This window comes from Euprymna scolopes, chromosome 9 (genome assembly GCF_053919585.1).
Source record: "Euprymna scolopes isolate OS-2025 chromosome 9, ASM5391958v1, whole genome shotgun sequence".
Classification (NCBI taxonomy): Eukaryota; Metazoa; Mollusca; class Cephalopoda; order Sepiida; family Sepiolidae; genus Euprymna; species Euprymna scolopes.
The window spans coordinates 152,240,771-152,263,316 of NC_136490.1; the positions used below are offsets into that span (position 1 = coordinate 152,240,771).

Consider the following 22,546-nt stretch of genomic DNA (forward strand, 5'->3'; position numbering starts at 1 on the left):
CTCTGAATCAGCTCAGTAAACTCATTCCAGTCTTGAAGTGAGATGTTTTTCTCGTTTCATGGAACTCCAAATACGGCCATGCGGCATTGGAAACATTATTTTTGGTCATGCTGTATTTCCTCTTCTCTCCAGACATGTCCAATATATTGGTGATATTTGTGATAGATTTCTCAATTGAAGTATTCTAACAATCTTCTGGAGTTTAATTGCTATTTGATACTATGGATCCCCTCCCTCAGGAGTGTTAGGAAATGATTCATAAACACAAACAAAAGTTGTCGAATGTAAAAAAAAAAAAAAAAAAAAAAGAAGCCATCCCAATGGTTAGAAATGAATGATCCACCAAGTTGTACAAAGAAGGCAGTAGTAGAATGAATATCAATAAGAGATGAGTACTCAGCTGAGAGTGAGTAATAAGAATCTCAGAAGTAGTTTCTATTAATCAGATGTGGCGATGACCAAGACAAAAGACCGAACATAAGATTTCCAATCCTGAAGTTGATATATTTAGAGTTAGTTTTCAGTTTGCAGCTCGGGGTTCCTGAACGAGATTAGAATCAGCATTAGGCGAGAGTGGATCAGGCTGAGAAGATAATCTAGGAGCAGACACGAACAGATGACTTAAAAATAGACAATGTTTGGGGGTCTTTTCTATGCTACGAACAGTATGCAAATACATACGCAGAGTTCAACTTGCGTTGTTTTATTTTAAGAAAATGAAATTATCTCAATCAGATTTTAAAATATCAAGACAGCTGGAAAATAAATTAAAAAATTTTAATTAAAAACAAAAAAAAAACTTACTTCATCACGAAAATAAAATTCTGTTTCCCGTAGAATATGCCGACTGTCATTCCTTGTAACGAAAAGGAAAACGTTATGATTATCTTGCAATGATTTAAAAAAAATAATATTAAATGACAGAAATAAGCAACAATGAAATTCATGAATGCAATAGACACAAGAAATAAAAACATTCTGTAATACAGAAAACGATAAAAAAAATAAATATATAGAAAAACCATTAAAGACAGTTTATAACTTGCTTGTATGAAATATGAATTAGGGTAGAAGGATTATGTTAGGCAATATATATATATATATATATATATATATATATATATATATATATATAAATAAAAAGAATAACAGTATAGTCACATTCCAAGATCCAAATATTTATGCAAAACAGCTCCTCCAGTACGTTAAAATTTTGGTGTCAATACAGTTTTTTTTTTTTTTCATGCATGTACTCTTCAGAAAAAATTAGAAATTCTTTGCTTAAGGAGAAAAAAATGCATAACAATATAATCTGGTAAGAATAAAATATACACACATGCATGTAAAATGTATACTTTTGCATATATTTTCTATTCTTTATGTATACAGATGTTAAAATGTAATCATATCATATATAAATAAAAAACACTTTTACTAGATTCCAAAGTCCATGATTTTATTCATCCTACCCCCCCCCCATTAAAACTTTGGCACATTTACAGATTTGTTTCATTCATGAGGAGGCAATATTTGTATGTAAATACTGGATATTTCCTCCGCGGACTCATTAGAAAATTCAGAAAGCTTTTAAAGAGAAAAATGCGGAGCAATGCAACAAGTGAAATTTTCTTTTAAATATGACCCATTGCAGGAGATATTTTTTTTTTTTTGTTATTGCTATCTATTGTGGGCAGCCATCATCTAACACACACACAACAATTATTCCTCTCTGTATTGTTGTGATAAGTGTTTTTTTTTTAATACAAAGCTCTGTATGCAAGAAAAAGAAAAAAATATGAAAGTAAAATAACTTCAGGACAATGCCAGATAGAAACAGTAAGCTTACTGTACCATCATAGCATATTGATTTAAGATTGAGATGGGGGGGGGAAGAGAGAGAGAGAGAGAGAGAGAGAGAGAGAGAGCAAAAGAAATGACTAAAAAAAAAAGGAGAAGTGTTCTTACCCTCCATGATAAATAATGGCATTCATATCGGTCCAGTTTTCAAATTCCCTTTGCCAATTGCAAACAGTTGATAGCGGGGCAATCACTAGAAAAGGCCCACGAATGCCATAGATTTTCATTTCATTCAAGAATGTAATACTCTGGATTGTTTTACCTAATCCCATTTCATCAGCAAGAATACAATTACGCCTAAAAAAAGAAAAGGAAAAACAAAAATTCAAGAGTTATCATTCAATAACGATGATCATAATACAATCAGTGAAAAATGGTAGAATTGCTTCAAATAAAAAAATGAAATGAGAGGAAAGAAAATGAACAACGTCAAATAATATCCACTAATCAAATCCATCAGAGCCCACTGCTTGGATATGAGGGGAAGGGGGATAATAACTAATTTACATTACACAGAATATTTTTTAATAAGCATGAATAGGAGCTGATGCTAGTGTGATTGCAAGAGTTAAAAGTTGAGAATTTATGCCATTACTAACCAGCAGAGTGTTACCATTGCTGACCAAGAGAAGAGTCTATCAGGCATTTGTATAATGTGTAATGATGTATGGAAATGAAATTAAGGGTTGAGGACATGTGTTGCATCAAGAGAAATGATACGAAAATGACCCGATGGATGTGTAATGCAAGTTATAAAGACAGGCTTAGATCTGATACTTAGATTAGAGGAAGATTTAATCTGGAGAGGATAGGAAGATATTTGCAAAACAGGAAATTTCTTTGGCCATATTGAAAGAATGAATGAGAAGAACACTTAAGTTAGTAAATGTAGAACAGTTGCAGAAGTGAGGTCAGTTGGCAGGGGAAACTCAAAGAAAATATGATAGATTTAAGATAAAAGGGGATAAATGAAGACCTGGCCAGAGACAGATTAGTTTAGAAATGAATTTCTAAAAACCGCTGAATCAACGTTAGCATGTAAAACGAACAATAATGATGTTGGAGAGACAAATCATGAAATTATTTATGCACATCTTTAAAAAAAATCTACTTTTGACATATAAAAGCCAGAACAACATTCACAGTTTCACTTTTCAAATCCATTAGTAGTTAGTTTTAACTATCTTCTTATTCTTAAAAAGACATTAATTAAACAAAATTATATAAAAAAATGACTTTAATTAAAAAAAAAAAAAACTATGTGCCAGATAAACAGGTAAGAGGGTAAGAATAAAATAAATAATTTAAATTACATACTCATGAAAAAAAATAATTAAAAAAACTTATGTTATATACCAGATAAACAGGATTAGAGTAAGAATAAAATACCAACAATTGGAAATACATACCCGTTGTGCCAACTAAACGTCAACCAGTTCAATCCTTCTAACTGATATTCTCGAAGAACATTGTTATTCTTATATATTCGAGATTCCTCCAATTTCTTCCATTCCGATGGCTCAGGACGATCCTTGTAGAAGAAACAGAACAATATTATTACAAATTGTCTCTTGCTTTGAAGAGTCCTAAGATATATAAAAAAAATATCTACAAAAGTAAATCTATAATCTGTTACATGAGAGGGGAGGGATGTTAGTTTTGAATAAAAATTATTTTTTGTTCAGTTCCATTAGAAAATGTCAAGGACAAAACTGTCTGGCAGCAGCAGGGGTCGAAAGAGCTGAACATAGGAACAAGAAAATAAATATAACTAAATGTAGAATTAAATCATAAAAAATGGAAGAAAGGGTTAGCTAAAATGATAATTTAATTGCAGCAAGAAACTGTGCCAGATATGTATATCATAGACCCAAATAAACATGACTATAAGATCTACTTTTTTGTGCAGGCATTTAAACTTGTTGTAGACTCTTGAACATTCTGTATGTTATTGATATACATCTTGAGATGACTGATCAATTTTTATGATTTCAGGTTCAAATGAACAGCTACAGCAGGAATTGGATTACACCCTACTAAAGTGACTTACAGTTAGTGAATTTCAAAATGCAATCTGGATGTGAGGACACTTTAGAAGAACGATATGCAATAAAATTGTTTTAAACCAGGAAAAAATGCATCAGAAATATATGGAATGCTTCAGACTGCTTTTAGACTATCATAGGGACCTCAGGAGTGAAGCATGAATCGAGCATCAGTTTTTGAGTAGCATAAGAGATTCGAGGAACGCAGGGAGTTTGTGAGGGCTGATAAGAGATGAGGGCAATGAGGGTAAGAAAATCAGAATACCAGAGTTGATTGACCAAATAAAAATTTCATGGATAAGGACTGTTGTGTGTCTCTAAAGATAATAAGTGCACAGTTTGATGTCAATGTGGGAACTGTACATATAATTATTCGTGGGGAACTGAAGATCAGAAGATTTGCACAAAGTTTATCCCAAGGGTCCTCAGAGAAGATCAGAAAGAAAGACGTTGTCACGGGCATCAAAACAGTTTCTCACCCTCCCTATAGTCCAGACCTTGCTCCCTGTGACATTTGGTTATTCCCTAAGCTCAAGGAAAACTTTAGAAGCTGTGATTATGAGACAATTGAGGAGATGAAAGAAGCTGTGATGAGGGTTACTGACACGTTCACACAAGAGGACTTTCTTAAGTTGTTGGAAAGGTACAACAAGTACATTGTAACCGTACGAGATTACTTCGAAGGGGACTAGAGTTTCACGTGTGTACTATCAATAAAAGTGTCTATACGAAAAGAAGTCTGGAAACTTATTGAAGGCACCTCATCAATAATATTCCATCCGTTCAAATATTAAAATAGAATTGGTGTCTGATGCTTTTGTTTCATTTCACATGGCTAAAAACAGTTTTATCAATAAGTTTGATCTGTCAGCTCGAATAGCATTCAAGCTGATAAATCAAACTGTTTCTAACTAGACAATTTTTATTTGTTATTGTTGTACCATGTTATTGACAAATATAATAATATACTTAGTGGTTTCAAAAATTACTTAATCCAGCCCAGACAACTGTCAATATGAGACATTTTAAAATTGTCTAATCAAAACTAACATGAACATTCAGTTTTAATTTAAGAACATAATACGATTTGTCTAACTTAAACGTCAATAATTACAAGAAACCTTCTCTACCACCAACAGCAATTGCCAATGACTCTTTATCTGAAAGTACATCCTTTAAACTCCTCAGCCTAACGCTCTCAGGAAACATGAGTTGGAACAATTACATTGAGAGTATCGCCAGGACCACTGCGAAGAAGGTAAGTTCTCTCTACCGTGCTAGAAAGATACTAACGCCTGAAAGTATCCTATACCTCTATAAGGCCACCATTCGCCCATGTATGGAGTATTGTTGTCATATTTGGGCTGGTGCATCTACCACTAGTCTCTCGCTCCTAGACAAGGTTCAAAAGAGAGTCGCCAATCTGATAGGTCCTAAACTGTTATCTAACTGTCCATCGACGAGAGCCTTCTACTCCAGTAGTTTCTTCCTCAGGACAGCTAGACTTTGGAATTCCCTGCCGGGTCCCTGCTTCCCCAACTGTACTGACATGCAGAAGTTCAAGTGCAACGTGAACCGACATCTTGCTGCCCAACTCCCTACACAGTACCCCTGATGCCTATGTCTCTGATAGTAGCCCCCTACAACAAAATGGCAATATGCCTTGTTTGGGGTAAAAAAAAAAACAACAACAAAACAAAAAAAACTTAAAAATGTACAAACAAATAAATAAAAAGCTATCAGTGAAATCATATTAGCCACTTGCATTCTTGGGTATTTTTTTTATCATCGAACATTACTTTATTGCTTGGGACAAGAGTTTATATGAAATCCTCAATGAATAATTATCCTCATAAAAAGGAAACATGTTGTGCCTACCTTTGCTGTTTCAGTTGGTAGAGTTTTAAATCTCTCAAACTCTGCAATTTTTTCATCAGAAACGTCACTTGGAAGTTCCCAGGTGCTATCTTCGTATGGTAACGAACACCATTTCACAAAATAATGGGTAATATTGCCATCAGTATCAACAGCCACATCGAGAACCCTGTCCACCTCGATGTAGGCAGGGTTAAATAAGAGACCATCATCAGGCTGGCAAAAAAAAAAAAAAATTAAACATTAAAAAGAAAATTTTAAAAGACAAATCATGACAAAATAGTCATAATTCAACTTAATTAAAATAAAAAAAATACAGAAAAATCTTGATTGTACCCATCACAGAACATGTCATATTCCGAAAAATTAATCATATTCTATAAATTGATCAAGTATTTATTTTCTTTTACTAAGAAAATCAAATTATATGAAGAAGCTAAGATGGCGTGTCTGTCTACCATATTTAATAAATAGACAATTCAATTCAAACTACTGAGACAAAAATATAGATTTAAAAATCAGCCATGTAATGCGTATAAATTACTATTAACCATTAAAAATTATAAAAAAATTATTTTCAATATATAAAAAAAAAAACTACTTTATCAATTTACATGATTTTTGGAATATGACATTTTCATTCTGGTACAAATAAAAAAAAAAAAAAAAAAAGAAGATAAAAAAATGATTTGTTTATCCAAATTGAAAAATACTTACATTGAGATACTGATTTAATGCATATTTTACTTTGAAACGTTTCACCTTGCCGTGTATTCTTAAATCTGATGACAAATTATTAACAGACTTCCATTCACAATGAAGATAAGATCTAAAGGGGAACAAAAATGAATTATTAAAAAAAGCATCAAATCAATAAACACAGCTTTAAAAGTCTTATCAATGCATATTTTTACATTAAACTCCAATGTTAATTCTCCACTCTATACTAATTCTCGTTACCATGTCACATTTCTGTGCCTGTTTTACAAGTATTTTAATGGAATGTGATCTGATGAACTCATTACACTTGTGCCTCCTCAATGTAAATAACCCTGATTAATCTGACAAGCAGCAAAATCCCACCCCTTCACTCTTGGGGTGGGGGTGGGGGTGGGCTTTTATTTTTTACTCTAATAGTTTCTTCCCTCAAATTGCTAGACTTTGGAATTCCCATCTGGTCTCCTGCTTCCCTGACATGCAGAAATTTAAATGTAATGTGAACAAACACCATCTTGCTACTTAACTCCCTACATAGTATCCATGTAGATATGTTCCCAAATAGAAATAGCAGCCCTTTCATCCAAGTGACACTGTTCTTTGTTTGGGGGTGAATAAGAGTTGGAGAAAAAAAAATAAAATGTATTTCCTTGTATATATATATATATATATATATATATATATATATATATAGCATGCCAGGAAGCGATGAAAAGAAATCAAATAACGTGCTTGATCGCGAATTTTACCCCTTCATAATCCTTAAGTATTATTTATTACTGATTTTTATTAATAAAATTATTATATAATTTTATAATATTATTTATTTATCTACCTTTACTTAATTGTTGCATCTTTATATATGTGGTTTTGTGTTGGTTTTTAACAGGGCCTTCACGTTTTCGGAGGGTTTTTCCATACCCAAACCATTCCCTGCTAAATATACATATGCGCGCACGCCCTACATTACCCTTCCTGCCAACGCTCCCTTTCTTCTTTATGTAAGCAGAGTCTTAACATTGTTTACTCAAGACTATTTTGACACCAGAAACTCCAAGCAAAGGCACCGGTCATTAACCAGTGTTTTTCTGTTTGTTAATTTTCCAACCACGCTGATGAGCTGTATTGATTTTATATCAGCCACAGATCAATGAAACTGCTAGTTTGTCTTTGTAATATATATATATATATATATACTGTTGATATGGAATACAAAATTAAACAATTTAACCGTTTGAAGTTGAACTAGTGCAGAATCTCTTTCAATAAATAAACAAATTTATTTATTAAATTTGATATTTCCATTCATAACAAAATCTTTATCAGGAAGATGCAGGTTTATTTTTTTTTTTTTAATTGATTTTTCCCTCTTTTTGCGTGCCATGGCAGTGGTAACTAAAGCTTGGCACATCCTCCTTCAGATGTTGGTGAAGTATAAGGCTTTAAATATCTGGTAGAATAGAAGATGCTGGTCAATGTTAAGTAATAGAAAGTCCACTGTTCATAGGAAGCACTGTTGATATGGAATACACAATTTAGAATTAAGTGGTTTAACGCCAAACAAGTGCAAAATCTCATTCAATAAATATCTGAAAGAAAGACGTGCCAAGCCTTACCACCGCCATGGTATGTACAAAGAAAAAGAAAAAAAAAAGCCTGCATTTTCCTGATGAAGATTCTGTTATGAATCGAAATATAACAGGTTAGCAATTTGTGGCAGTTATGGCTCCAGAATCATGATGTGTATTTCTGTAACATACTTTTGCAAATGCACTTTTTGTTAACTATACAGCTTTGTGTTGATTATTACGAGCCTGCAAGGCTACAAAACTATTTACAAGAGAGTTGAAACTTGCATCGTTAGAACAATGTTTTTCCTGTTATACTGTCAAGTTTCATAACAATCTGCTGAAAGCTAAAGGCATTATAAACATTTACAAAAAAAAAACAAAAACATTTTTCACTAATTTCAAAGAAGACTGAAGCTCTGAACATTGGAAATTATCAACAAAATGTTAATAGTCAATGACAATCATCCCTTGTAAAAATCAAAAAGATTTGAAATATTCACAGAAGAAAACGTGTAAAATTTAAAGTTTAAAAACTTACAAATTTTTATATTTAACATAAAATTGTTCTTCAAGGGTTGTTTCCTTGGAATCCTGAAAATAAAAAGTTAAGAGTTATTATCACATTTCAATGTTAAATATTAAAGAGAATAAATTATATTTACAGAGAGTAAATTAGTTTCCCTTTTGAATATTTACACAGTAGTAACACTTATTTAAGAGATGAAGTTATTTTTTGTTTAATACTAAACATTTGAATTTGTCTTTGAAAAAAAGTTTTCTCTTCTTTTATTTATATTTTTGTAATGTAAAATCTAATTTGCAATCTTTTAAATAATGATTCATTTTTTCAGATTTTTACATTCAAACAGTTTGATATAGCCGACAAATATAACTGAAACAATATCAGTTTTCAAAAGCAATAAAATACTAAATTATTTATAAGCATATATTATTCAAACAGTTGATACCGTTGACAAATATAACTGAAACAATAACAGTTTTTTTAAAGGCAATAAAATACTAAATTATTTATATTATTTTTAGGATAAAATTCATATGCATTCCCAAACCACCCCATTTATCTCCCTCCCATAGTGGAGGGATGTGACACAAGAGACTCTAGAGTCAGCACCCTAGAAGAGCACTCTGGCCTACAAAAAAAAAAAAAGAAAAAAAAAAATGCAAAGCAGTCTCATTTGCATTCTCTGGTAGGGGCACCTCAGACGATTAGCAATAAACTAACCCACTTCTCCAAGGGGGAAGTCAAAGCAGGAGATGAATGAACCTTCTAGAAACATGTAGAACCAGCAGCAGGCTCCAGTCAACAGGAAAGAAAGCCATTTTAATAATGGCATATATCCTGTTGACTTTGGTGCTGAAGGAAAACCCTCCCAGATAAACAGCATTAACAGCAAATGTAAATATTTTAATAAGCTGCTTCCCCTTGGACTTTGAATTTTTCTTCATAACATGTGTGCAATGTTAAATAAGAATTTGACAGATGATCTTCATCAAATACACAAATGTTTAATTATTAAGCTTCGTGAATTATACTTATTTTTAATGTTAGGCAACACAAAAGATACTTTGTTTTTTTTTTTTTAAATCTAGGACAGATTAATTTATATATTTGCCTAAGGGTACTACTGAAAATGATGCACTAGCCTTGACAGAACAAATGCAACAGCATGCTAATTTGAGAGTCTGCATTGCTAACCACTGTCCCAACACCACTTCTACAGATTCCCACATGCAATCAGTAATTATGCTTTTAATTATTAGAAAAAAATATTCAACAAGTTAATATTTACAGGAACGGGTATGGATTCCATTCTGGAGCCCAGGATTTTTTCTACAATCAAAATTTCTTCCCCAGGTGGTGCATCCGGCTAAAATAAAGTAAAAAATATATACATATAACAGAAAATAAAGTGAAAAATATATACATATAACAGAAAATAAAGTGAAAAATATGTACATATAACAGAAAATAAAGTGAAAAATATATACATATAACAGAAAATAAAGTAAAAAATATATACATATAACAGAAAATAAAGTAAAAAATATATACATATAACAGAAAATAAAGTAAAAAATATATACATATAACAGAAAATAAAGTGAAAAATATATACATATAACAGAAAATAAAGTAAAAAATATATACATATAACAGAAAATAAAGTGAAAAATAAGAGAAAAGAAAAGGCTTAACTGATTTTCAGATTTAACATAAAAAAAACAGAAGACAATACAAATTCTAAGACTAATGGTTTTGTTTAACCTCTTTAAAAAATTTCAGAAGGTAATCTTTTATTTCAAGATGGTCAAACTCAAAAGATTCATATCATGAAATTACAGTGGAAGAAACCCAGCTGATAGATCCCTATACAACGGCTGCTTTGCTAGGTTGACCGACACTAGACAAATCACATGACCCAACTATTTCATTATTAATCAATACTATGTTTTTTTGTTTTCGTTAAAACCTCTCTGCAATATTTCAGTCATGAATAAACACTCTCTAGGGTATTTGCAAGATTCACCACAGACACTGCTGGTAGGAACCTTCCCAACCACTTGATATCTTCCCAAAAGTTTATGTTTCATAATGATAGAACAACTTTTTCAATGCGCAGGTGTCACAGACTCTTTTCATGAATGATGGACATGTTCAATGCTAAAATCAAGATTGGTTCTAGTAGCAAATAATACAAGCAAATTTCAACAAGAATGGCTCCTTTACAAACGATTTAAGGAGACTAATATTAACCCTAACCCATCTTCCCATGGGATGTTCCACCATCAGATAAATGATCAACTGATGAGAACGCTGAGAAATCCCTACAAACTATTATCCTCATCTTTCTTAGTTGTTGTCTCACGACTTTTCGATCAACTATTCCTCTGGCCTTTGTCAAGTGGTAACCGAGGCAGATAGGAACTCCGAATCTCCTAACTGCATTCTCAGCAATTACTGCCATCCTGACAACAACTACGGATGGCAGTAATTGCCGAGAATGCAGTCAGGAGATTCAGAGTTCCTATCCATCGCGGTTACCACCTGACGAAGGCCAGAGAAATAGTCGGTCGAAACGTCATAAAACAACAACTAAGAAAGATGAGAATAATAGTCCGCAATAAATAAATTAACATCTTATTCTTGTTGATTTGCATGAAGAGAAATGATATGCATAATGTATAATGATATGCATTATGTATAATGATATGCATTGTGTATAATGATATGCATTATGTATAATGATATGCATTATGTATAATGATATGCATTATGTATAATGATATGCATTATGTATAATGATATGCATTATGTATAATGATATGCATTATGTATAATGATATGCATTATGTATAATGATATGCATTATGTATAATGATATGGATTATGTATAATGATATGCATTGTGTATAATGATATGCATTGTGTATAATGATATGCATTGTGTATAATGATATGCATTGTGTATAATGATATGCATTGTGTATAATGATATGCATTGTGTATAATGATATGGATTGTGTATAATGATATGCATTGTGTATAATGATATGCATTGTGTATAATGATATGCATTATGTATAATGATATGCATTATGTATAATGATATGCATTATGTATAATGATATGCATTATGTATAATGATATGCATTGTGTATAATGATATGCATTATGTATAATGATATGCATTATGTATAATGATATGCATTATGTATAATGATATGCATTATGTATAATGATATGCATTATGTATAATGATATGCATTATGTATAATGATATGCATTATGTATAATGATATGCATTATGTATAATGATATGCATTATGTATAATGATATGCATTATGTATAATGATATGCATTATGTATAATGATATGCATTATGTATAATGATATGCATTATGTATAATGATATGCATTATGTATAATGATATGCATTATGTATAATGATATGCATTATGTATAATGATATGCATTATGTATAATGATATGCATTGTGTATAATGATATGGATTGTGTATAATGATATGCATTATGTATAATGATATGCATTATGTATAATGATATGCATTATGTATAATGATATGCATTATGTATAATGATATGCATTATGTATAATGATATGCATTATGTATAATGATATGGATTATGTATAATGATATGGATTGTGTATAATGATATGCATTATGTATAATGATATGCATTATGTATAATGATATGCATTATGTATAATGATATGCATTATGTATAATGATATGCATTGTGTATAATGATATGCATTGTGTATAATGATATGCATTATGTATAATGATATGCATTATGTATAATGATATGGATTATGTATAATGATATGCATTATGTATAATGATATGCATTATGTATAATGATATGGATTATGTATAATGATATGGATTATGTATAATGATATGCATTATGTATAATGATATGCATTATGTATAATGATATGCATTATGTATAATGATATGCATTATGTATAATGATATGCATTATGTATAATGATATGCATTATGTATAATGATATGCATTATGTATAATGATATGCATTGTGTATAATGATATGTATTGTGTATAATGATATGCATTATGTATAATGATATGCATTGTGTATAATGATATGCATTATGTATAATGATATGCATTGTGTATAATGATATGCATTATGTATAATGATATGCATTATGTATAATGATATGCATTATGTATAATGATATGCATTGTGTATAATGATATGCATTGTGTATAATGATATGCATTATGTATAATGATATGCATTATGTATAATGATATGCATTGTGTATAATGATATGCATTATGTATAATGATATGCATTGTGTATAATGATATGCATTATGTATAATGATATGCATTATGTATAATGATATGCATTATGTATAATGATATGCATTATGTATAATGATATGCATTATATATAATGATATGCATTATGTATAATGATATGTATGATGAGAGAATTAAAGACTGGCTTAGATTTGATTACTTCAGAGAAACATTAAATCCGGACAGTATAGGAAGATGTATGCAGAACAGGAGACTTTGATGGTATGGCTGTGTTGAAAGAATATTAATGCGAGTTCTTGGGTCAGTCGATGTAGAACAGTTGAGGTAGAAAGTTCAGTTTACAGGAGAAGTCCAATGAAAACATGAAAGGACGCGATGAAAATCGACTTGAGAGAAAGAGAGATGAATAAAGACCTGGCCAACGATAGATTAGTTTGGAAGTCAATTTCTTAAAGCCTAACAAATGTCAGCATATAAAATGATGATGATCTGATCTACCGAGATAGAGAGAGAAAAAAAGGTCAGCCTGGCACTAATTGTTTAAGACTTAATCCAACAAGAGGAAAAGAAATTGACTGTTTGTCTTCCCACCTGTCATGCTCAAGTTTCAGATAGTATTTTTTGGCCTCTCTGTTAGACGTACCCCCCCCCACACACACAAACACAAAAAAAAAAAAAAAAACCCGGAAATATTGCCAGTGGAATGTAAGGGGTTGGTCATTTTCTTTTTTCTTTCTTCATTTTTGCAGATTACATCATTTGGCTTAATGCCTGTTTTATATGTTAACAAAAAATTGACTTTCAAACTAGTCTATCTCTGGCCAGGTCTTTATTCATCCGTCTTTCTCTCAACTCCCTTACCTAGGATGTCCCCATATAACTTTCACCCTACCATAGTAGCCCTTACACTCAAGTGGCAATATTTCGTTGTTTGAGGTTTGGGAGAAGGAGTGGGGGATATGTATGCCTTCGGTGAGGTAGTTGTGCAATAAGTTGTTTGTTTGCATTACATTTACATTTCGGCATGTTGGTACTGTTAGCACGACCTATGGAAGCACCAGGTCACCAGTGACCTCAAGAGGGGAGGAGATAAACTTGGTCAGTCATGGCAGCAGAAGTTTGACGCAAATAACAACTACACAACCTGCCACAAACCTCTTCCTTCAAGGCACAGTACCAATATCAGACATGATCAATGCACGCCAATGATATAGCACTGTTAGGGAAATGTTTGAAATAGTAATTTTCATTTTATCATTTTTCTTAGATGCATATAAGCACATATCTATAAAAACTGTTTGTTCGTCAGTTGAGAAAGAACTTGCGCCCACTTGTCTTTCCCCCCAGCAACTTCACCACAAATATGGCATTTTTATGAAAAGCAACAGATTTTGTGCTTATCAGCATCGTAGAGGGATGGACATATTGCTCTTGTTTCCAAAGCTGTAAAGAATGTTGCAACAAGCTTTGCAAAGAATGTTGGTTGAGCATGTGTTAATTGCATTATGTGAATGCACATGCTCGTAATGTCGACATGAGCAAATCTGCAGGAGAGTATATCAATATGCATAACGTTTTGCATAAAAGTTTATATATTATGAAGAGCCAGTCGCAGAGTGAATTATCATTTAGTTTCATCATTCAATGATGGACATTTGTTTATGGAAATCGATCCAGACAAGGCATGAAGCCATTTGGTGTATGGAGCTTAAAAAAAAAAAAAAAAAAAAAAAAAAAATTCAAGATCAAAATCCAGCCAATATATGTAAGATGAATTTCTGACTCAGAAAACAGCAATTCTTCCCTTTTTGTCAGAAACATCGTTCACAGAATATGAGGACCAAAGGACAAAATAAGCGAGAGTTACAAAGATTCACTTTCTACTTTCCTAAAAAAGTTTAAATTATTTAAATAAAATACAAAATTTTTAAAGGTATTTTTCTGAATTTTAATATAAAACCATTGCAATATGATTATAATATTTAAAAATATAAATATTTTTATAAATAAGGATTAAAAAGAAAACAAAAAAGAAAAACAACAAGCAGAGATCCAACTTACCATTTTATAAATTGGGGCATCAAAACCTTCGACATCAATTTCTTGATTATCGTCTGAAAAGTTGATATCAACATCATCACAGTATTTTTTCCGTTTCGTGTTCCGGGCAGATCGGCGTTTCTACAAAAGGATCAGATTCATATTTTTAATGAAACTTTTTTAATATTAAATTTTGATAAACGTTACTAGATTAAAAAAAAAAAAAAACATGGTAAAAAATAAAATAATCAAGATTTAAGAGCCAGACTACAAAATTACAATGATCCTTAAGCGCATAAAAGAATGCAGACTCCAAGTGGACTACCAAGTTTATGGAGATGATATTCAAATTTTTTACATCAGATGAAACTTAGTTTCATTTTAATAATGCAATAAAATTAAATTATTTCCATAAATAGGAGCTGGAGTGTTATGTAGGAAATAAATCTGAGCTTGTGTAAAGCATGTTGAGTCAGCTGGTTAAAGTCTAGACACACGTGTATGAAGGAGCTATGATAATACAGTCGTGTAGAAGAACAAGGTAAGTAAATGAAATAATGACAATATTGAAAGATAAAATATTCACAGACACATTAAGTTAGTAAATATAAATATTTATATAGATCGAAAATTATTGAACTCTTTTACGGTTTTCATTATTCCTTTTACCTACCTTTCCCCGAACCAAACAGTGTTTTTCTACAAGACTGTATGGTCATAACCTTCAAACACAAACTCCTTTCATATATAAATATATATATATATATAGATATATATATATATACACACACATACGATTATTACTTCTTGACAGAAGTTTACCATCTCTTCAGTTCAATGTTGAGTGGCTGTGTGCATGTAGGTGACTTTTTAATCCAGCTTTAGTCCTACAGGAAAGTACACATATGCAACATAAAACTTTTCTCCTTGTAAAGATGTTCGCATGATAATATTGTGACTCCTTGAATGTTGTGTCAGGCTACTTTTAGATTTGCAGCTTAGACCACACATATGATAGCTTTGCCGGATGTGTTGTAAAAGCCTCCTCATTAGACTGATGTCTAATTGTGACTTTGATTGTGTGATTTCAGATGATTTACAAAACCAGATTTTGACAAAACGTATCTGCCACATACAGTGCACTTCATTCCATGTTGTAATTTCTCTGGCATTATATTTTCGTCCTGCTTTCTTAAAACACGTTACTCTTCAAAAACCTTACAACTTCCTCTGATGGTTTTTCTCCAGTGATAAAACACACGCACATATATATATATATATATTTAAAGGAGATTAGAACAATAGTCTAAAGAGCAGAGTGTATTTTAATGTAATAGTAAAATTACTAGTTTAATTAAAATACAGGGAAAGAAAAGTGCTCGTTGTAATTTAGATATATAAGCTCGATAGGTAAATATCCTAGAGCTAATTTAATATTTAGTAATGTGATTGATAATTTAAAAATCAAATTATAATTAAATTAAAAATCCGTTTCATAAGAAGGAACAACAACAAAATCAATTATTTGTACGATCGTTTCAGAAAACAGTGTTTTTATTGTGGTAGACATCAAGTTACGGACAATAATTATTACATATAGTGTTTTTAACAAATAAGGTTTCCTCATCAGCAAATATTGGGAAGGGTTTTTATTAAATGTAAAATACACCATAAATAAACCTAACATTAAAAGTAAGGCAGATGTATCTTAATTTTTCGCCTTTTGAAATCAGGAACTATGGTTAAAGTACTCATATAGATGCTTGCTTTAGCTTTTCAGCTTATGAAAATTCTATGTATCTCAGGATTTAAAAAGCTTGTAATTACAATTTTGCTGTTTTTTCATAAGCTGAAAAGCTATAGCAAGCATCTATATGAGTACTTTAACCATAGTTCCTAATTTCAAAAGGCGAAAAATTAAAAGATACATCTGCCTTACTTTTAATGCTAGGCTTATTTATGATGTCTTTTACATTTAATAAAAACCCTTCCCAATATTTGCTGATGAGGAAACCTTGTTTGTTAAAAAACTATATGTAATAATTATTGTCCGTAACTTGATGTCTACCACAATAAAAACACTGTTTTCCGAAACGATCGTACAAATTGATTTTGTTGTTGTTCCTTCTTATGAAACGGATTTTTTATTTAATTATAATTTGATTTTTAAATTATCAATCACATTACTATATATATATATATATATATATATATATATATATATATATATGAGAGAGAGAAAAAAGTTAAGATAAAACGTAAAATTACATAGAAACTTTACTATATTATCATCAAGTCAATAAGGTTTACAGAAAGAGGAATAAGGGAGAAACCTCTTTCAGCCACAGCTTTTCGAAGCTAAATGCTTCTCATCAGAAAAGGAGAAAAAGCCGGTATTATATAAAAGTAAAGGTAAAAAGACATCGGCTTTGAAAACATTCAAATTAGAAAAGGAAAACTTTTGGAGATTAGAATTGGAAAAAATTATTTTATAGGGAGCGATATGATGGGAGTAATAGAGAAAGAGTATACAAAATAATATATGAGAAAATTAAATACTAAGGAAATTTTTTTTAATTTATAAAAATATTTTAAAAAAATGTTAAACTTTAAAAAATCTAAAAAATTTAAAAAAAAAAAAGTAAAAAAGAAGCTATATACATGCACATTTTATATAAAAATTTATTCATTTATTTTAGAGTTCAATTATATAATGAAAAAATGAATGTAAATAATACACACTAGCTCTACTGGTCATACAAAGTCTATGTATCTCAGGATTTAAAAAGCTTGTAATTACAATTTTGCTGTTTTTTGCTCATATATTAATCTACAATCTCTTTTGTCTGTTTTGTTAGCTGGTTTGGGTATGCAGCCCATTACCTAGAGGGAGAGTTAATTTGAGATGTAATCCTGACTACCTCTCGTCATGTGCAAGCATATCGGTCGAGAGCCAAGGACCTGAATAATAACCAGCAAGAAGGACTTGGTTGAACTTGCAGGATCACGGGTGATCAGTTTTTGACTGCATTTGCAATTGATTAGCGATCCCATACAACCTTGCTCAAAACTATTGTGCATTGGCCAGCTTTATCCAATCAGAGTCATTCGTGCAACAACAAAACATTGAAAATAAGGCTCGTGAAACAGACAAATGTGAAAATATTGAACATTGTAGTTTGATACTGAAGCAAGATGACAACACATGTAATAAATAAAGATTCTTGGGGGAAAAAAAAAAAAAAAAAAACTTTACCACAAATTTTTATGGAAATGTATGCAGATTCCACGAGTTTATTGCTATGAAAAGATTTATACCAAAATTTGGACCATTAAAAAATAATATATAATTGTTTGTTTTTTTAGTTATCGTATCAAGTACAATCATAAAGGAGTACAGCATTTTTTTTCAAAACTTACTTGGATTGAATCATCATCGACAGCAACTCCAGGAGGCGACATTTCTAAATCTGAAATATCTGATTCACCACCTCGTTTCTTGGGTCGTTTGACTATAGCAGGTTTCCTAAATAAGAAATAAAATACATTAAATACATTTGACTAATTCATTATCACAATGTTCATATTAAAACAACTTTGTTATAAAACAACTTGCAATATAAATTTGGTTTTTCATATCTTTGGTGTGATCTCAATTTTTTATTAATATTATATGTAATCTCCTTTTCTTCTTTATCTCAAGCTACAGCAGACTTCACACTAATAGATTTTTGTCTTAATTTGGTCCAAATGAAGGTCAGTTTCTACAGAGATCATTATGCAAGGTGTCTGCCCATTACATCATCGGCCTTCCTTTCAGTAGTTTTCCTGCATCTAATTTAAAAATGAGTTTCGTGCCATCGGCCCTTGACACATGATGAACTCCTAGCACTTGTACTCCCTTGATGTACATGCTGACGTCTACCCATCCCTTCACCATAGAGATCCCTAAATGCCGAAAAGCCTGATATTTTAAGTTTCTTCTTTCAAAATAGTAAACTTTGAAATTCTTTCTCTGCTTCCCCGACTGTACTAACATGCAGAAGTTTAAATGTAATGTGAACAAAGATTTTACTCATCTCCTTACACAGTCCCCTATAAACATAGTTCGAAATATCCCCTTATGTCCAAGTGGCAACATGCTTTGTTTGGGGTGAGCATCAGTTAAAGTAAAATGTAAACCACCGAGATGTCATTATTGTATGTTGTTCGTACTCAGAACAATAATGTACTGTCTTCGGCTGCCATCATTACAGATGTGCTCGATCAGTGCAATATTGGAGTTTTGTTTCCACTTACGATAAGCACATGCCACTTTTATGGACATCATCGTGTAGGGCATCTGAGCATCTCAATATTGGCCTTCATCTCGGTCATTTCCTCTAAGTTTTGCGATGATGTCATTGACCATGAAAACCTGTCAAAATCATCTGAATTGTCACCTCATCTTGCCCTTGATTGATGCGATGTTGTGACACCTTTTTATTATATCGAACTGGTGGATATTATCTAAATATTAATTTACTTGTCCATACGTCCAGTGTCACAAAAAAAAAAAAAACATCATCAATCATCATCATGATCACAAATATTAATTAATGATACGAATTATCTCCTTTTATAGTCTCCCTTTATCAGTTAAAAATCATTAAAATCATCTAAAAAAAAAAAAAAAAAAAAAAAAAAATATGGTTGTCTGTTTACGGTTATTGACTATTTTATTTTATAATTTTAAATAAATTATTTTAAGGAGACTAAGCTTCATTTTTTTTTTTATTATAGTTTCTTTTTAAAATTAAAAAAAATGTGAAAGCGAATTGAAATCTATTCATTTGTAATTTATATAAAAAATGTTCACAAAAAAAAAAACAATGTGTTGTAGTTGATTTTTCATTGAAAAAAAAAAAGTCTAAATTTTTTAAATCAATTCTTTTTAACTTTAAAAGATTAAAAAGAATTTGCTAAAAAATTGTTTTAAATTCGTTATTATCTTTTTTATTATTTTTTATTAATTTTATTTATAATATGTTTTAAAAATTTTCAACTACCGAAAATATATATTTACGGCAATTAAACTACACAGAAGCGTCTGTGTTTCATTGCCATAGGGAATTATCAGGTTAAGTAGTAACTACTGAAAATCTATACATAACATTATATCACCTTTGAATACTAGGCATATACATTAAATAAATATATATATATATATATATATATATATATATATACACACACACACACACACACATAATTTTTTCAAGTTTTCATCCGGCCAAAATAGAAGCGTTATTTTTTTTGGTCTGTCTTCAAATTTTTTAACTAATTTCTGACGCTTTGTTTTTCAACCACCGAGGCGAGCACCTGCTATTGCTCATTTACCTGCAAATAATAACCTCCTTTACACTGGAATTCTTTTAATATGGTTGGTTATTTTTATTTTAATATTGAACTCTGAATGAACTGTCTGCATGAACTGTTTTCCATATTTATATTCTTATATTTTTTAAAGTTTTGTGACTATAAATCATAAAACTAAGTTTCATCCTATGCAGTAACCAACAAATATAGAAAGGTAAAAATTCTTAACATGAATATCTGATTATTTTGCTAACAGTTTTTCTTTTGCTGAGAAGAAATAGCATTCTTTGAAACTCTGCGGATTAAGGATCACCCAGCTTTGGAGTATTCTGCCGAATAAAAACTTTGTAAATTTCTACTTTGCAGCTCTGTTTCTTATTATATATATATATATATATATATGTGTGTGTGTGTGTGTGCAACAGAAAATCAGAACATCAGTACCATCGGTTTCAAATCCAAACAAAGGGGACAAATACCGCAGACTCTTCAGCCTCCATTTTTAGCTATTTCCCCAGAAATAGCATCTCACATGCTGTATCCATACAAAAAAATATATATATTTTTAAAATTTTCTTAATAACTGTGCATTCTGCTGAAATTCTCTCCCACTAGTCTTCCATGAGTTTTTCAGTATTTATGTCCTTTTACAAAGATTAAAATTAATGTTTTTTTGTTTTTTTTTTGTTCATATATCTAGAAATTTTATGATTTTGATTCTAAAAAAAGTTTGAAATTTATGGGTTTTTAAGAAATTGATACTTGAAGAATATATTGTTTAATTGGTATCACGCATCCAGCAACAAAATTAACTAAAAAAATTAACTGAAAAAACAAAAAGAATAAACTAAAACTAAAAAAATAAACAAAAACTAAAACAAAAAAAAAAAATGGAAAAAAAACTAAACAAAAACTGAAAAAAAAAAAAAAAATGAGAAAATAAAAAAAACATCAAAAAAAATGAATAATAAATAAATAGAATAGAAGAAAAAAGAAAAATGAAATACATTTTTTAAACTTACACTTTTTTCTTCGGAGATTTCTTCTTTTTCTTGGAAGGAGGTTTTGGTTTATCATCTGGCAGTACTTTCGGTTTCTTTGGTTTCCGTACCCTTTTTGGCTTTTCTGTTGCTGGCTTTTCTGGATTTTCATCTAATTTTTCCGATGATGCAAGAATTCGAGGAATCTCTGTAATTCCTTTCTGTTGGGCATCAACTAAAGCTTGTGCAATAATTTCATCCGCCTTTTCTTGTGGATTTTTATAAATTTTCTTCTTTTTATTGGTATTTCTCTTTTTCTTTTCTGCTTTGACAACTGTGTTAATGACAGTGACAGTGTTGGCACCAGTGTTGACAACCGTGTTGGCAACTTTGTTGACAGAATTGACAACTGTGTTGGTGAGAGTGTTGGCGACGGTGTTGGTGACGGTATTGACACCAGTATTGGAGACTGTTTTAGCAACAGTAGTCATTGTCTTGTTTGGTGGTTTGATGGTAAGGCTTACGAGTTTGGGTTGGTTTTTAGATTTGGGGTTTTTTGTTGTCACCTGGCCAACATGAACAGTCCCGCCACTGGATGCTGCAGTTATCAGAATTTTCTTAGGTGCCTGCAAGTCTATGGATGTTGATGAAGTGGTTGGAGGTTGGGCAACAGTGAGTTCTGTGCCAGGCTTCAAGGAAGAAGGCACTAATTTATCCCCACTCACTTTAATTGTCTAAAATAAAACAAATTGAGAACAAAAAAACGTGGATTATTCAACAAGGATGAATTTAATGGGTTTTTTTTTAGATGACAATGAAAATGTAAATAGATATTGTTAAAGAAAAATGATAAAAGAGTAGAATAGTTAACGTATATAGCAAGCTAATATGGCTGCTATATCAGGTTTCGTGTGTGGCGCAAACACACAGACACAAAATAAGCAATGTGCATGCAGCACACAAACAACGTTGCCCTGTTGATTTGGCATCTGCCACAACAGGCACTGAAGAAATATATACGACATGATTCAATCAAATTATACTTCTTATATGCAAGTCCAAACTTATCCAAGTTTGTCTAATTATAAACACAAACACTGATGAACTTCATTTTACCATGAAAATTAATGGATTGTAACGGACATTTGATTATCTCGCAACTACATTAATGAACATACTGTGATGTCCATCAAAGAAGCAAGCAGCCATGCGTTTGTGCTTTGTGTGGCTGTAAAAACGAAAATAAATAATCAACATTCACA

At 31.0% G+C, this 22,546-nt stretch overlaps 1 protein-coding gene across 5 annotated transcripts in view; it reads right to left on the bottom strand.

Annotated features, from left to right (window-relative positions):
* Positions 1–22,546, bottom strand: part of LOC145284930 (ATP-dependent chromatin remodeler CHD8-like) — a 181,019-nt gene that overhangs the window by 108,449 nt on the left and 50,024 nt on the right. For all 5 annotated transcript variants that reach the window (XM_080134026.1, XM_080134025.1, XM_080134028.1 and 2 more), the window contains 10 exons: positions 21,327–22,018; positions 18,367–18,472; positions 14,968–15,087; positions 9,877–9,954; positions 8,604–8,656; positions 6,495–6,606; positions 5,781–5,993; positions 3,267–3,388; positions 1,966–2,154; positions 805–856 (listed from right to left, as the gene is read on the bottom strand). In XM_080134026.1, the coding sequence (XP_079990152.1) occupies positions 805–856; positions 1,966–2,154; positions 3,267–3,388; positions 5,781–5,993; positions 6,495–6,606; positions 8,604–8,656; positions 9,877–9,954; positions 14,968–15,087; positions 18,367–18,472; positions 21,327–22,018 (1,737 nt within the window). The remainder of the gene's footprint in view (positions 1–804; positions 857–1,965; positions 2,155–3,266; positions 3,389–5,780; positions 5,994–6,494; positions 6,607–8,603; positions 8,657–9,876; positions 9,955–14,967; positions 15,088–18,366; positions 18,473–21,326; positions 22,019–22,546) is intronic.